General features: G+C 30.6%; 2 protein-coding genes across 2 annotated transcripts; both read right to left on the bottom strand.

Annotated features, from left to right (window-relative positions):
• Positions 1-1,320: 1,320 nt before the first annotated feature.
• Positions 1,321-2,856, bottom strand: LOC125857839 (pre-mRNA-splicing factor cwc22-like). Its single transcript, XM_049537487.1, has one exon. The coding sequence runs from the start codon at positions 2,854-2,856 to the stop codon at positions 1,321-1,323; it is 1,536 nt and encodes a 511-aa protein (XP_049393444.1).
• An 11,736-nt stretch (positions 2,857-14,592) lies between these two features.
• On the bottom strand, positions 14,593-16,408 carry LOC125857645 (gibberellin-regulated protein 6). The gene is made up of 3 exons (XM_049537253.1): positions 16,242-16,408; positions 16,060-16,093; positions 14,593-15,035 (listed from the first exon to the last, which is right to left on the bottom strand). Exons 1-3 carry the CDS (start codon positions 16,338-16,340, stop codon positions 14,854-14,856), a joined length of 315 nt encoding a protein of 104 aa, XP_049393210.1. The 5' UTR covers positions 16,341-16,408; the 3' UTR covers positions 14,593-14,853.
• Between the last annotated feature and the right edge of the window lie 1,076 nt (positions 16,409-17,484).

The following is a 17,484-nucleotide window of genomic DNA, read 5'->3' as shown; positions in this document are numbered from 1 at the left end:
TGCTTAGACATGTAATATGTTGGTCCTGATGAAACCTAATTCCATAATAATAGTGTAACAGTTACTGGACTTGGCTATATTTTAGTATAGGAGTATTTCCTAAGTTTCCTTTAATTCCATTACATTTAATTTAGTACAGTAATATTTTTCCTCTTTAGTCAATGCCCATAATCCATATATGCAACCTCTACAAATCACTAAACTTTAGCTGGTGGAGAAGACAGTCGGTGGAGAACTTTTCTACGGTCCAATAGGGCAAATATTTAAATTGTTCGCATAGCCTATAAACCAATAAACATAACACAAGATTTCGAATAACTATTTTTGTATATTCAAATTGAAAGAGGACAAGAAATTTTATTTTTTCGAAAAAATTAAACATGATATTTTTTTTATTTTTTTTTTCGTTAATCTACTGTGTCAAAAATTATGATCGAAACAGTTTTTTTGATAGTCCAATGGGCGTGTGTACATAGCAGTATTTGTTTTGCTTTGCGTTTCGTCTGTGCACACTTATCTTTGAGATTTGAGAAGCCTTCTAATATTCTTAGGATATAGAAATGCTTAAATTTGTCAGTAAATTTTATTTTGATATTTGAATGTATCATACTCTATTAAAATATCTAAACATATAATAAAATATTCTTATTTAACACTTTCTATCTATAAAAGATTTTGAGGTCCTGATTTTAACTGGAGAATCGGTCAAAGAGCTCTCATATCGGGCAACGCATAAATATTCTGCCCAAAAGAGCAAATACCTACACAGAGTGAAAGTAACACTTTTAACACAAACGTGAAAAAGTCATTCAACTAGTAATTTTTTTTTAATTGGGGTGGCCGGGTGGGGGAAGGGGATATGGACATATGATGGAGGGGATTACAACATGGGAATCGAACCTCATAAACAAGGTGGGACCAACCTACTAAGCTACTAAGATTACCCCGTCATTCAACTAACGACCTCTTGATTCAGACAAAATAATACCAGTAGTAGAAGTAACAGGAACAAGAAGACCAACAAACAACAATATCAATTAAACTTGGGGAGACAAATTAGAGTAGCAATTTGGTAAAAAAATTAAGGGCATTTGTTTAAAGCTAGCTATTTACTATAAACTATGGATCAATACATGTTTGTTGTACTCATGCTCATTAACAGCCAATACATGTATCTACAAATAGGAATCCAAGAGCAGCCTAACCTCCAAAACAAAGAGAAAAATAGAACTCAAACCCCAAAAAGTAAAGATTTTTCCAATTGACTAACTACCTTTTTGGTCATATGCTCATATTAGAAGAAGCATTACAATTTACTACCTAACTTCTCCTCCTCTTCTTACTTTGATGAACATCATCTGATTCACTTGATCTGAAAACACGCTTGTCTTGCTGCCTTGGCATGTTCTTCAGATAGTTTCGCAGATTTTCAGTTATCCCACCTAGACCAATGGATGTGAAGAAGTTGATAGCAAACCTCGTATTTTTGGGACTATCCTTTGGAAATGTCGACTCAAACGACTCTTGCATAGAGGGATCACTAAGACGATCATTCAATGTATTGATGCCAAGTTGCCCTGACAACTCCTGGAATAAGATTTTGATGAATATACGTGAAGAAGATGTTGTGTCCTCTTCTGTTAATCTTAAATAAGCCAAAACATGCCAAGGCAATGCATCAGTACCAAGTAAATGAGCAAAAAACTTTGCTGCATTACGCAGTTTATTAGTTTCAAGTCGATGGATCATTGAGTATTGTTGCACGAATGAGTTCTCGAAATTCTTCTGGTGAACTTTGTTGGTCATACATAACCGCTGCCCCAAAAGTGCATAGTAATGGAGAAAAGTCTTCTCCTGACTACAACATTCTAATAACATTATGCATAACTCCATCTCCTGACCTGGCTCTAGTCTGATTTTCAACAGCTTATGCCCTGCTTCTTCAAAATCAGCACTTGACATAATAGTTAAGTAAATCGTCCTTCGAAGATTGATCAAGTTTGTCTCTGTCTCATCTTCAATTTGCTCGTCCTCGTCATCTGATTCATCATCATCCTCAGATTCTTCATCCTGATCACCACCTCCTAGAATCCTCTTCTGTAATTCTTCATACTTATTTTCATTTTGGACAAAATTAAGAGCCGGCTTGAAAACATCTAATTCAATTTGCGGGTCTACCTTGTCTCCAAGAGAGATTTCATGTGTTAATTGATCTTCCTCCTCAACAAGGTCAAGTTCCGGAGGAACAGCTGGCTGAAACTTGTGTTTTCGCAATGCAAAAAGGTCTTCAATTAAGAACTGAACCCTTTTATCTACTTCCCCTTCATGAAGTATTCCTCGAAATCGCTCAAAAACACCGTGCAACCCTAAGGGACACAGATCCTGAAGAATCGAACCACATTCCTTAACGAAATCAACAGCAACATCAACACTATCATCGGTAGGTTTATCGAGTAAAAGTGTAACTAATTCCAAAGCTATAAGTTCATGAACAACTTGCTGATTAACAAGATGAGCAATAAACTTTACAGTTGCTAACACCTGAGGTTTATTATTATTGTTATAAGCTCTTTGCAATTGCAGACTGATCCTCTTACACAAAAGTTCACCAACTTGTGGGAATTTCGTGTTAATAACAGCAACCAATGCTGCAAAAACATCGGTGAAAATAGGAGAATTCAATTGTGATTTCATAATTGATCTGCAAAACAAGCCCCTACCACGGATTAAATTCTCCCCAAATAATTCGGGAAGGATGTATTTTATGTTGGCTTTATTCGTTTTATTCAGCAGTCCATTGATGCTCTTTTTTAGAGCAATCCAACTCTTCTTTTGGTACTCTACGCTTTCTTCCATTGCACAAAAAGGAAAAAGGAGAGATTTACAAAGAAAATTTGTATGGAAAGTGAGAGAGTTGTGGCCTTTTATAATTGTGTGTTGGTATTACTATTTTCCCTCAATTTCTTACCATAAATTGTTTTCCTTTTAGAAAAAAATTTAGCACTCGCTAGCCTTTTTCTTGTAGGAAAAGGTTTAAAATTGGCTAGTCTTTTTTAGTATGCCGTCAAAAAAATATTACCTTTCCAATAATTTTAAATTATCTTAGTAAAAAAAGGGAAACTTACATAAATATACTATATTAAGAAAATATTTACTATTTATAACAATTACTTAGCATTTTTCACTTGATCAATTTTAATATATTTATAATACAATTTTAATACATATTACAAAGAACAATTTATCATTCACATATAATACAACTTTCATTGATGAATAATACATTTATCACACAGTTTAATACATTATAATTTTATGTATCAATTTCTTACCAAATAAGCATAATATATTTTAAAAAACAGTTATAATACATATATATTGCATACATAATTCATTTTTAATACATATTGCGGATTTAACATAGTATTGCTATAAATGATAATAAATAAAAAGTATCGCTAAAATCAGTAATTATTTATTAAAAGTACCATTCAAGTAATTTTTCCATCAAAAATAACTTATAACCACACAATTGATCAAGAACATTTTAAAACAGAAATTTTAAAATAATAATTTTATAAATTTTGCATCAAGTCAAACAATATCAAAATTACGATAATAATGTTAAAATTGACCAGTCAAATATAGCAGAGCAAAGCACAGGTGGTTCTTGAAATTTGAAAACTTCGAAATAAAATTTCTAATTTTGCTGTTGAATCAAATCCAGAAACTGATCTAACAATGAAGTTTTAATGAGTTCAACTCTTGAAAATTTTAGTGTTGAATTTGTCATAATTTTTAAAAGGGAAAAGGGTCAAAAATGCCCTTAAACTATGTGAAAGGAACAAAAATGCCCTCCCTTTATAGTTTGGCTCAAAAATGCCCTTACCGTCAATACTTTGGTCCAGAAATGCCCCTATAGTTACAAAATGGGTCAAAATGCTCATTTTTCAAATAAATATTTTTTTAACACATTCTTTTCTAATAATGTTTTTTTTTTAAATTAGCAAATGCTTATCTTCCTTCAATTTAGAAAAAAATAAAAAATGAAAATATTTCTTATTTTTTATCGTTATATAAATATAAATTAATGATGGATATACTATAATCTTATATATGACATATATTATATGTCCAAAAGGTACATGACGTTATTCTATTTTAATTGATAAAATGAGATTAAGAAGAAGAAAAATATTTCCTACCTTTTTATTTGTTAAAGTGATTTTAGAAGAAAGAAAACAAGAATAGTATTCTTCAATAATATTTTAATTAGGACGAAGATGTGTTTAAAAAGAAAAAATATATATTTATTCGGAAAAGGGCATTTTTGACCCATTTTGTAACTATAGGGGCATTTCTGGACCAAAGTATTGACGGTAAGGGCATTTTTGAGCCAAACTATAAAGGGAGGACATTTTTGTTCCTTTCACATAGTTTAAGGGCATTTTTGAACCATAGTATTAACGCTAAGGGCATTTTTGAGCCAAACTATAAACGAAGGGCATTTTTGTTCCTTTCACATAGTTTAAGGGCATTTTTGACCCTTTTCCCTTTTTAAAATTGGAGTCCATAATTCAGATCTATTAGTCCTGCCGTTTTAATTTTCTTTTATAGTCCATTTAATAAAAGAACAACTTTCACATCTAGCAAATATAAAAATTATATTTGTATGTTATAGCTATAGTTTATATAATTGTGCTCCATATCAAACTTTATGTTTGTCATGGCTATTAATCTGTATATTTCGGTATACATATACATAAAAATCTCTATTTCGGATTGTTTGTATATTTCTGTATACAAATGGGTCATGCATTTGTATATTTCAGTATACAAATGGTCCTGTATACAAATGGGATGACAAAAAACATGGAATGTTCGCTGCGAATTACAAATAAAAGAAACTATGGCTATAATATTTAATTCGAATTAATAATTTGTTATTTTTATACAATTTTCCATTGAAAGAGCAAATCTTTTTTTATAAATCTTTAATCTTAATTTTCCACCTGACATATATATAAGACCACTATTAATATAGATTTTGGTATATTATATATATCTTTAATTTAAGACTATAAAATTTAAAAGTTCTTATTTACTTTCTTAAATTTCTTATCAAGTTAAAATCTAACAAATAAATCAAATCGAAGACGGAATTTGATACTCACTATGCCCCAATAGATGGGCAGTTTCTATTTTATATGGTAATTAAGAAATCACTCATTAATTGATCAACTTTACTATTTTGCCCTTTGTTTATACTCTATCTGTCCACATTAATTCGATATTTTAAACAAAAAACTTAGATATTCAAAAACTATACGAAAAATAATATATTTTGCCTTTTTTTGCATATCAATATGATGAAAAAAATATATCGTAAAATGTTAGTCAAAATGGTTATCGTTTGAGTCTAAAGAAAAGAAACCATGACAATTAAAAGTGGATGGATGTAATATTAATTAGCCTCTTGAAAAAAGAAAATGTTGGATCTTCAAAGTTTGTTTAAACTTTCAAAGGTCATATTAAATGTAGAGGTAAAATAGAATTTTTTTTATTAATTTTATCCTAATTTAATATAGTGATCAAGTAATATGAAACGAATATTTTTAATACGATATCTATCTAACATGGAAAGTATTAAATATGGAACAAATATTTTTAGTACGATCTCCATCTAATATGGTTAGTATCGAATATGGAACTTGATAGTTCACCAAGTATTAGTCGTACTTTAACAAATAATTTCGCTTTTTTGTTTTTATATTATATGGTCGCCAATTTTGGGTGCTGCATAAATGGCTACATTTGTGACATTGTATTTATAATTTGGCCCTTTTGCAATAGAGTAAAACCTCTATAAATTAATATTCGATAAATTAATAATTTCTCTAAAATAATATTTTTCTTCTGTTTTGATTTGGGTCAATGGAAAAAATCATCAATTTCGATTAGATAATAAGATAATATATTTTCAGAAGACTCCTATATAAATATATGGTCTCTTTAATATCATAAATTAATAATTCTTTAAGAGTACAAATATATCTAAAACAATTTAGTGAAATATGATTCTATTGTGTTCTGGTTTTTCTTAAAATTTAAATCTAGTTGAAGTTTTTCTCTAATTTTTCTTATCGCATCCAAGAGCTCCAATATTGTCTTTTCGAACTGCACCATAAAATTGTGAAGAGTTCTAGATGCGATAAGTGTTTCCTTACGCGTAACTAGTTCCAAAGGTATAGTATCATCTTCAACTTCATCATCAACATTGCTTTTTCCGATGGTACCCACAATTTCTTCTAAACTCTAGACCTCTGAACATGTATCACTTTCACCCGGATAATCCGACAGGTTATTGACATCCATTTTATTGTGGTAACCGAGATCATTAATCATGACCTCAAGTTCATTAATGATGTTTTCAAAAGTAGGTTCATTCAAATTCTCTTACATTGCATCCACCGAACGAATTTTACAGTGTCGAAAACAATTTGCTATTGTCTCTTGCTGAATATTTGTTGTCCAAATAGGGATTGCAAAATTGATAGCATCCAAAACATTGATCTTTATTGGATCAGTTTGTCCCACTTCATAGCCTTCTAATATCCTAAGTAAAATTTGTTCGATAATACATCTTGAAAGCTCTTATTATCACAACATCACAAGGTTGAAATTAGTAAAATACAATAATTTTGATGTATTCGTTCTACTTTATGTATAATATTTTTTTATGTGAAATTAATAAATATGATAAATAAATTAATAAGATACAATGATTTTGAAATAATCAAAATTAACCTTCATCAATTCTCAAACCATTCTTTATATTAATAAATACTAATTTATCGATTAAATAATATCTCTATAAAATAATAAAATTTTATGATCCCGCCAATATTAATTTATAGAGATTTTACTGTATTAGATCAATGGTCTGAAGTTCTAAAGTAGCATTATTTGAAACTTAATATTAGACCACACGTTTGATTTTGAAAAAGAGACCAACATCCAAATATAAGTCCAGAAAACTGAGAACCCAATTACAAACTTTTATTGGGCTAAGCCCATAAATAGAGGGCTGTAGAGCCATGAATAAGCACATGGCAGGGAAAAGCCCATTTTCCCGATGAAGGGACCAGGCCCGATGACAATTACATGACGAGGAGTGGTAAACGACTCGACTGAATCGATTAAAAACAAGTTAATAAAATATTCTACTCGACTCACATTTTAAATGGGTAAAACGAGTTACCCAATGAATAATATAGGTACCCATATTATAATAGAAATCTTGTTAAAAGTTTTAAAAACAAAAAAATAAAAATAAAAATTTATATCACTTCACTCCATCCCCTACCAGCCCCCCAACCCCCCTATCCCAAAAAAATGTAAACTAAAAAAGAGAATAATTTTGTTTTTTATTAAAAAAAAAAATTAAAGTTTTTTTAATCACCGAACCTCCCTCCCCCCTACTAGCGCCCCGCCCCTCCCCCCATTCTATTCCAAAAAAAAAGTCTTTTTATAAAATAAAAAATAAAATTTACCGCCTTACACCACCACCCCGCCCCCTACCCCTATTTATGCCTACCCTTCCCCCACACCCACCCCCATCCCAAAAAAAAGTAGTAAAAAAATTTAAATTTTTTATTAAAAAAAAGTCTTTCCTACGACCCCCAGCCCCCCCCCGCCACCCACCCACACCCCATCCCTAAAAAAAAAAATTACCACCCCACCCCACACACACACCCTACCTCCTACCAGCCCACCCACCCCCTACGCCCCCAATCCCAAAAAAAATCATTTTTTTGTAGATTTTTTTTTAAAAAAAAAAAAAACTTTCTTACTACCACTCTTTATCACTTTTTTTTTGTGTGTGTGAAAGAACATCTTTTATCCATTTTATATATTTAACTATCTACTTTTAAAATGATAATATGAGTATTATTCGTTTTTATCCATTTTTAAATGAGTTAGATACCCAACCCATTTAAAATGAATAAATATGAGTGGATACTCATACTAATTAGGTAAAATTACCTAACTATACATCATTTATTATCATATTTTTTTATTTTCCCTACCATTTCAAAAAATATCAAAAATCCCTTTTTTTCATCTCATCATTTCTTTTTTCGGATACAATAATTTGAAATCTTCTAGCCATGACTTTCCTTCCTTTTTTCACTCCATAAATCTCTCCACAGTTACTTTTATTAATCTATTTTTGAATTTCAAATATTTTCTCTTTCCAATAAAAGATTTCCAGTTATTCAAGAGGTAGATTTCTTTCAACCACTTCAGTTTTTGATTTTTTTTATTTTTTCATCTTAAAAAACCACTGAATCTTTTACTCCCGGTCTCTTTATGGAAGAGAGGTGGAAAAACCTTGCTAATGCACATAGTTCATCTTGGAATGCATTTGAAATGGTTCCAGGAATTTCTAATGGCGGTCTTGATACACTTCATTCTGTTGGTTCGATCTTTTAGTTTTTTGGGCTTACTTTCAATATATCTCGCTTATTTGAATTCCATTAGTGAGATTTGCCTCATTTTCATGAGGTCACCCCTCTTTTGGCTCTAGGTAGAGAAAAGATAGCACTTGGTCCATTTGGGATCTTTGTCATCATTCACACTCATTCTTCTTGTTTCAACACACAAAAAATGAAAACAAAACTAAAAATTAAGTTAGTAAAACTACAACTGTTAAAAACAGAAATTCTACTTAACTAAGAATTCTCAAATAACACCACTCCCCAGCAACGGCGTCATTTTGATACTTATTATGATCAACGACACTAACCTACGGTTCGAGTGTCTACAATCGTCGATAATATAGTAACCCAACCAAGGGTTGGGAGCGTGTTCCAAGGGAGTGGTAGTGAAAATTGTAGTTGAACTAGAATTTCCTTCTAATTAGTTGTACTTTAAAAGAAATTTTCGAATAGAAACAAAGTAAATTCAAGTGGGTGACACAAAAGTGTCGAATATCAAAGGGGGTTTTGTCACAAGTAGCTAAAATTACAAAAATAAAGAGAAAATCAAGTATGGGGAAAAGTTCTTGGGGTGTGACCTCAATATATATTGATATAAATCATTGGGTACATGTTTTCGATAGAAAATTTGCAAGATAATAGTGACTAGGCTAAGCTTTAGATGGAAATAAGTTCCCTCTTGGGCAACTTACCCCGTTTCAAATGGGTTCCTCTCGGACACCCATTTGCCCGCATGAAGACCAGCCTACGCCTTACCCCACTCACTCTCTCGAGCTGAGTCTTAGTATATGGGACTAGGGTTCACCCTTTCGGACTGAACCTCATGTCGACCCACTCCTTAGGTCATCAGTCTAGCGGTCTTAGTTTCACGACCTCTCTTTCGAGCAAGCCGAAAACACATAGGTGATTTTGTATTTGCAACTACAAACCCATTAAATTAAATATCAACCACTAGGTGAAATCACCATTAAAATGCATCTAACATATCAGCAAACAAGACCCAACAATAATATCAACACATATTTACTAAATTACACCCCAAGAATGTGGATTTTTAGCCACACATCAAGAAATAAAAGTTTATACCTAAAATGATAGAGAAATCAAATGGGTATAAGAAATTAAACATTGATTTAAGCAAAGAAAGAAGAATAAATAAGTCCCACTTCCAACTTGGGGAAAATGAACTTCTTTCTTCATGTCACCCAAAAACCCTTTCCAAACTTGAGAGAAAAATGCAAAAGCTAATATTCTAACTCTCAAAATTACAAAAATGTTTGGATCCTAAAAACTAGTAAAGAGCTAGTATTGTAGATTCAAAAAATAATATAGTGGCGGATCGTTCGACGAGGTTAGTCACGATCGCCGAATGACTCGACGATTCACCCTTCTTCTAGTTCATTGCATTTTATGTTTTGCTTTCAACATCTCTGCGTTCTGGATCATTGGGCGGTATATTTCTGCTTCACGGAACTATTCGGCGACACGCCGACTTCTCCTTTCATCGCCTTTTGATCCACTTCCTTCATGGCTTCGTGTACTGGAACAAAGGCGGAGTGTGTCCCTTTGGCGATTCGCCAAGTATGCTTGGCGATGCTCAGACTTTAGTTTCTTCGTTCTTTTCAGCCTTCTTTGTTCCTTTTTGCACCTAAGTGTCCATGCTTCCACTAAAACTTCAAATACCTAAAACTTAAGTGTTTTCATCAGATATTGAGATAAAATAAGCATTTGAGGACACTATTTCTATTAAAATAAAGCCTTAAATGAGTCCAATTTGTGGACTCATCAATACGTAAATTCAAATTCATACTAAATGTATCTGATATATAATAATTATCAAACAATAATGTATCAATCTCAATAAATACAGTTGATACATAAACCTTAATGTTTTGTAGCTAAAGACACTGTGTATCAAATTAATTGATGTGTGCATGATACATAATATATATCAAATTCAATAGTAAACTTTATTACATATATCATTATATGTATCAACTGATCACTACTGTTTTATGTATCTCACACAAAAAAATGTTATTTAGAATAATTATATGTATAATGTTTCTATTTATAAAATACAATATTTCTCAAACAAAATAAGATATATTTTTAGTAATATATCATGAACTAATTTTTTAGACATGATACGTCAATTTGAATTTATACTAAATGTATATGATACATAGCAATAACCATACATACATGTTTCTATCAAAGTTATGTATCTCTTCAACCATTTTATATGTTGTTTCAATGCATAGCGGATACACATCAATAATTTCATAGCACCAACATGGGCAGCCCAGGGCTATTACCCGAAGGAAACTTGCAAAAAAAAGATATCATATCATTTAGCCAACCTAGTTGAGTCCCCAAAGACACATTGTTACTCGACCTTACTCCCTTGTCCAACAAGTAGGCAGAATCAAGTGATGTTGCTTCTCCCACTGCAAAATTCACACCTTGCCTGAATTTTAAAATATTTCTTTCATTTTTTCCTTCCAAATATGGTGGCACTAATATATGAGAAATTTAACATCTTTGCATAAGCGTTTAACAGGAGCCTAGATACTATAACACGAGAGCACAATTAACAATGGATAAAAATTAGTTGATTCAGACCAATGTATTAATTATCCAAATTTGTAGATACGCATACCAATAAAATCAACTATTGTGTTCGGCTTTTTTCAATCTATTACGATTTGGGTGAGAATTAAAAGAAGAAAATTTGAATTGTTTGAAGCTAGTCGGATTTGGAATAGAATTGAGAGAAGAAAATTTAAATTTTGAATTGAATCTGGACGGATTTGAAGAGAATTGAGAGAAGAAAATTTGAATTTTGATTTGATTGAATCTTTTAAGATTTGGGAGAGATTGAAATCAACTAGATTAGCGTGATTTGGAGAACTCACATCAATTTTATATTCTCTTTCATTTAAAAGTGTAGTTGATTTTGTTTTAATGTATCAGATTTAATGTATCCGGCTTCTTTGCTATGTATCCGGATAGCACTAATTTTGAGGATTTTTTAAAAATTGATCAAGAATAAAAATAGAATGTAATTTAGGTCCTTACACTAGGAGATTTATATAAGTTATACGAAAAATTTTACCACCCCTGACGATGACTTCTGAGATCTACAGCCCATAAAACTAAAATCATTGGGCTCAAGCCTATGCAGAGCAAGCATGACAAAACAAATGTGTCTTTGCTAATAACTCTAGTTCAATACTATAATATATGAAATACTACATAATTATGAAGAATATTTGTTATATACCAAAATTCAGATGATAAAGATTTATCTTAGAATTAAAATTTCTCCAGATGGACGAGTCCTTTTTGACCAAGTACAATTAAGCGATTAGAAAAAGTTCTTTTTACTAAAAATTAGTGAATCATACTAAGTAGGCGTTTGGCCATGCAATACCATATCACGATATGGTGTCGTGAGATGGAATCAGCGTTTGGACATGCAATTTTACGCTGATTCCATCTCATGATTCCATATCATGAGAGGTGATATCATATTCTCCAAAAACCATGATATGGAATCACCATGTGATTCCATATCATGATTTAAGATATTTTAATACAATAATTGATCCATGAGTTTATATTTTGTTAAAACAACCCCACATTTATATCTACTAACCATTTGTTTCATATGTAAATAAAATTTATAATCACATCATTACTTTTTAAAATTTATTATTCTCATCAATATAAAATTTATTATTACTATAAATTTGGTGAATATAAATGATAAAGTAGAAATTCATTTGGTGAATATAAATGAGAACGAAGGGAGTAATACTTTTTTGATTTTTCATAATAAAAAAAATGTCTTAATCTTATGACTAAGCATAATATTGATAAAAGACAATTTTCATTGGCGGTGCCGCACTTTCTTAAATCTTAGTATTTGCAAAATGTTCGTTCACATGACTAAAGGATATCAAGTCCAATTGATTGAGGACTTGGGAAAATTTGATCAATTAGTTATTAATATTTAGTCAAGTGGACTAGTTATAATTTTTTTGATTAAATTTTATTAGAAGTGTTTTTGACTCAAACTTGTGGTAACTTTTTAAAATTTCGTTATTCAATAATATTTAGCTATTGATTTTTCTTGTAAATAGTTAGAAGTTAGTGATGTTTGTTAATTTTTATCTTAGTGCATTTAACTTCTAAGTTAATAGTAAACCACTAATGTATGTTTTTTTCTACTTTATAGGTTATTTGTAAGAGTAGTTGAGAGATATGAGCATATCAAGTACAATTTATGTTCAATTTTTTAAATTAAATTAAAGTTAGATGAAACAATTATTTTAGTGAAAAACAAATAACTTTGTAATAATTTATTATGCAATTTTATAATTTTTGTTTATTTGATAAGATTGAATAAACAATTGGGACTATTTTAATAGTTTTACAACTTATGGGATTTTTATGTTTATGAGAAAATATACAACACAAAAATTCCATATCGGATGTCCAAACAAACCTTCAATTTCATCTCATGATTCCATATCATGATACCACATCATGATTCCATATCATGATACCAAATCATGATTCCATATCATGATACCACATCATGATTCCATATCATGATACCATATCGCATGGCCAAACGGACCCTAAGAACCAAACAATGTGCCTATCTAAATGGTCTGTCACTGAATTATGTTCAATTTTGATTGCTTTCCTTTTTCTTTTTTAATGAATATACTACAGTTTCATATAAATAATTCACAAATATTTTAGCATACAACCTTTGCTACCTCACTTTCTGCTCCGCCTAAAAGGCAGTCACTTTCTTCCCAAAAATGCAATTTCTATCACCTGAACTACCACAAATTCCCGTCCATAACTAGTATGATAAAGATTTAGTTATATTGCAATAATGAAAAAATATAAACACAAATAATTGTGCGCATTTAGTAATTCCTAATTTGAATAGGTTAGAAATTCCTTTTTCTATTTCGTATGGGATTTGGAAATTTAAATTTTGATATATGATTAGGAAATTAATGAGTCTAGGTTCAACGTGATAGTCTTGTTAAATTGAAACTAGTAGTGATTTTGTTGTCCAAATTATTATTTTTTAGTTTTTAAAAAAATGACTTACTTTTCTTGTTATAAAGTGATTTTTTTTTTTCTTTTTTGGCAACATGTCAATATTAGCTTTTCAAATAGCATATTAAAAATAATAAAATTAAAGGTCATTTTGATATAATTTTAATTTAAGATTACAAAATTTTAAAAAAAATCTATTTTATTTTTTTAACTCCATATTAAATTAAATTAGATCATTTTTTTAAAATAAAAAGAGAGGGAGTATCTTTTATGAACCGTCGATTGTATCTGTTATGTTCAGTATTTTTATTTTCAATCTCCAAAACAAGATGATCATGATCTCACTTTTGGTTTTCGGACAAGCCAATGAGTAATTGTAAAAGGAAATGACATGTATTCTTCAATTCATTGAGCACTACGTTCTTTAGTTATGTCAAATAAATTGAAAGTAAGGCGAGTAATTTATTTTACACTACAATTTTCAAAATACTTTTTTTTGTCCAGTACCAGCAAATGGCCCCAACAAATGACTGGTCATTCGTACTAAAGTTTAGACGAAAAAGAGGGAAACTTGTAAAAAAAAAATTACCAATATATTTTTATTTTTATTTTTATTATATTATATTATATTTCTATTATATAGAAAGGTGAAGCCGACCAGACGACCAAGGGCAATTCTGAAAATTTTGATATAATTGACGGGCAAAATAGTAAATGTCTTGCTATAAGCCTAGAAGCATCTACGGAACANCTAAAGTTTAGACGAAAAAGAGGGAAACTTGTAAAAAAAAAATTACCAATATAGTTGAATAAACACAATATATACTGACTATGGTCGTACAGTAGCAATGGATTCAAGATGTTGAATATTTGCTGCAGGGACACATTGTACATGGCGATTTCCCAATAAAGAAGGAAGAAAAAAAAACATTCTTTGATAATGCTTTTGTAATTAGCAGGAAAGTTAAAGAGAAAAACATGACAATAAACCAAAAGACGAATCTGGACAAGATTTTTTGTTATATTAGAAAAGAGTAACATAACAATAGACCAACAGAAAAATTGGTCAAACAGCTCTCATATCGGGCAATACTGACCAAAGGAGCAAATACATACACAAAAGTAAAAAAGGTCATACAACTAATGACCTCTTAATTCAGACAAAATAATAATAATAATAATAATAGGATGAAGAAGACCAATAAACAACAATATCAATTAAACTTTGGGGTGACAAATTTAGAGTAGCAATGTGGTTAATTAATTAAGGGCATTTTGGTCCTCCTTCTTTGGTCTTCCAGTTGTTGTAGCATGGGCAAACACCTTTGTTTCCATAGAAACCAGGAGGAACACATAGGCATGTCTTACAGCATTTCTGGCAAAAGAACATGCATGGCTTGTGGTACTGTGTCTTGCTACATCTTCTTGTACATTGTGGCAGGCATTCTGTTGTTCAACAATGTTTTCCTTTTTAGTACTCATCAAAAAAATATTACCTTTCCAATAATTTTAAATTACAATAACTTATAACCACACAATTGATCAACAACATTTTAAAACACAAATTTCAAAAGTTTTTTTTCCGTAAATTTTGCGTCAAGTTAAAAAATACTAAAATTACCGATGTTAAAATTGACCGGTCAAATATAGCAGAGCAAAGGCACAGGTGGTTCTTGAAATTAGTTAAATTTGACAAATTTGTAAGGAAACAGAGCTATTCTCTGGAATTCGAGCCTATTGTGGGGCAAAACTTTAGCAGTTAGGGTAGGTTGCAGCTATAACAAGGTATGATAAATATGTAAATAACAACGTATCTAAAAAGTGTGTTCAATTTTAAGTAGAATTTTTTGAGGCTATTTAACCTTAAATCTTAGTTGATGCCTATATAAATTGTACTAAATTCTCTTAAAAGGCATCTCAAAATATTCCCTCTTAGGTATTTTTAAAGATCAAGATCTCGAATATTCCATAAAAGTCATAGAATATTTATATAGAGATTAAATTTAAATTATCATAATTTGAAAAATACGCTACTAACGTCTCTCGAATCATAGATAAATAATAGAGTATTAAATTAAGATAAAAATGTAAATAACCACAATTTAGTAAAATTAATTTTTATTAAGAGAAAATTAGAAAAAACATGATAAATAAGATGGACCGGGTATGAGAAATTCACAGTTCTCCACTTCTCCTTACTACTACACAGAATATTTAAATGTTAAATACTCGAACATTCACTAAATCGGAGGCTATTAAGCGCTTAATTAATAACCGTAGTTAAGCGTTTGTTAACTGTATTTAGGAGTTGCTGAATTTTTTATTCTGAGAACAAAATTGTAAATATTCCACCGAGACAAAGATTCCTGACACTAATCATCTCAATATTTTAATAATCTTAGGCTAGAATTGAGTTCTTTATTTATTTAGTTAAATAAATGTAAAGAAAGATATGATAGAAAAAACTTACGTGCTGGCTTCAAGCTCCCTGGACCATACCTTGACTGAAATAATAAGCAAATTTGTTAGAATAAAAGAAACAGAATCTTAGTAACTCAGTTGGTTGACTATCTTAACAAGTGAGAGTTTCGATTTCCAACATTATAATCCCTTCCACATTTCCCCAAATAATTGAGAAAAAAATAAACTTACACGATCAAGGTGGTACTGGGCATCAGCAGCTAGAGCAGTGGTTGCAACCATGGAAATGGCAATAAGGGCCAAAAGGAAAAATGAAACAAGCTTCGCCATTGCTGATTTTGCTTCACAGAAAGCAAAAGAAAAGAGAGGTTTTCTCTGTGAAGTGTTTAGTGAGTTATGAAAAGTCTAGAGGAGTTTGGACTATAAATAGACCCCCTTTGGGGTTGATGGAATCAATTTATTATTTTAGTAGTAAAAGATTTGATCTGAATTTATAGTAGTCTTCCTATTATGCCCCTTAATGGGGACATTTCTCACTTTATGTCAATGTGTTCTGTTTTTGTTTACTATATGGACTTTAACTCTTTTTAAGCATTGAGCTTCTAACCCCACTTGTGGGCCAATAACTATCATATCTCCCAATAACCAGAAGATTTTGACCGAGTGGTTAGGACTTCTTATTTTGAATTTGAGTTTGTTTGAATATAAAATTATCTTTGTTAAAAAATTATTTTATTCTCAATAAAATATTAATCGAGTTCTAATATAAATATCAAATAAAAAATTAAAAAGAACTTTTTTATAAAAGAAAAAACTGTCATATCCCCTGCTTTACCAATATGTGCCTTTGCAATTTGTAAGATTGTATCCCTCCAACAAGTTGGTCTGTTACACTAGAAGTGAGCCCAATATTTCTCTTATAACAGTAGCGTTCGCATCAATTTAAGTGCACCCTTCCATTATTTCGTCAAGTATATTAATTTTTATTAGTATAAATATTGAGCAACTCTGTGAAGATATAAATAAATTTTAGAATGAGACACTATATATATTTCCCCTCTTATGGGATCTAACCTCTAATTTTGTTTTCATCCTACTTCATTGATCGATTAATCGTCCATACCCATTGTGTTCTTAATTCCAATAGTATATGTTTACAGCAGTTTTGTTTTAGTTTTATTATAATTTAAAATGATTATTAGAAGGTGAACATATTAGTGTAGTATTTATTTGCTCCTTTATATAGATGTAGGTGTTGATTTGATGCTTTAATTAAATGTAGAAATCACATATATTTGAGGCAAGGTTCATTAAGGAATAGGAGTAATAAATAAATTTGAAAGTGCCGGTGCATAAAAATATAGCACTCCCATATGGGATGGTAGTTACAGAATCCAGACAGCAGTCCAAGCACATGCAAGAGAATAGAGATATCAAAGAATGGATGAGAATTATTGCCTTAAAATATTACAAT

The sequence above is a fragment of the Solanum stenotomum genome, chromosome 3, assembly GCF_019186545.1.
Source record: "Solanum stenotomum isolate F172 chromosome 3, ASM1918654v1, whole genome shotgun sequence".
In the NCBI taxonomy this organism is placed as follows: Eukaryota; Viridiplantae; Streptophyta; class Magnoliopsida; order Solanales; family Solanaceae; genus Solanum; species Solanum stenotomum.
Note: the sequence above shows the minus strand (reverse complement) of the source record. Positions and strands in the feature narration are given on the sequence as shown.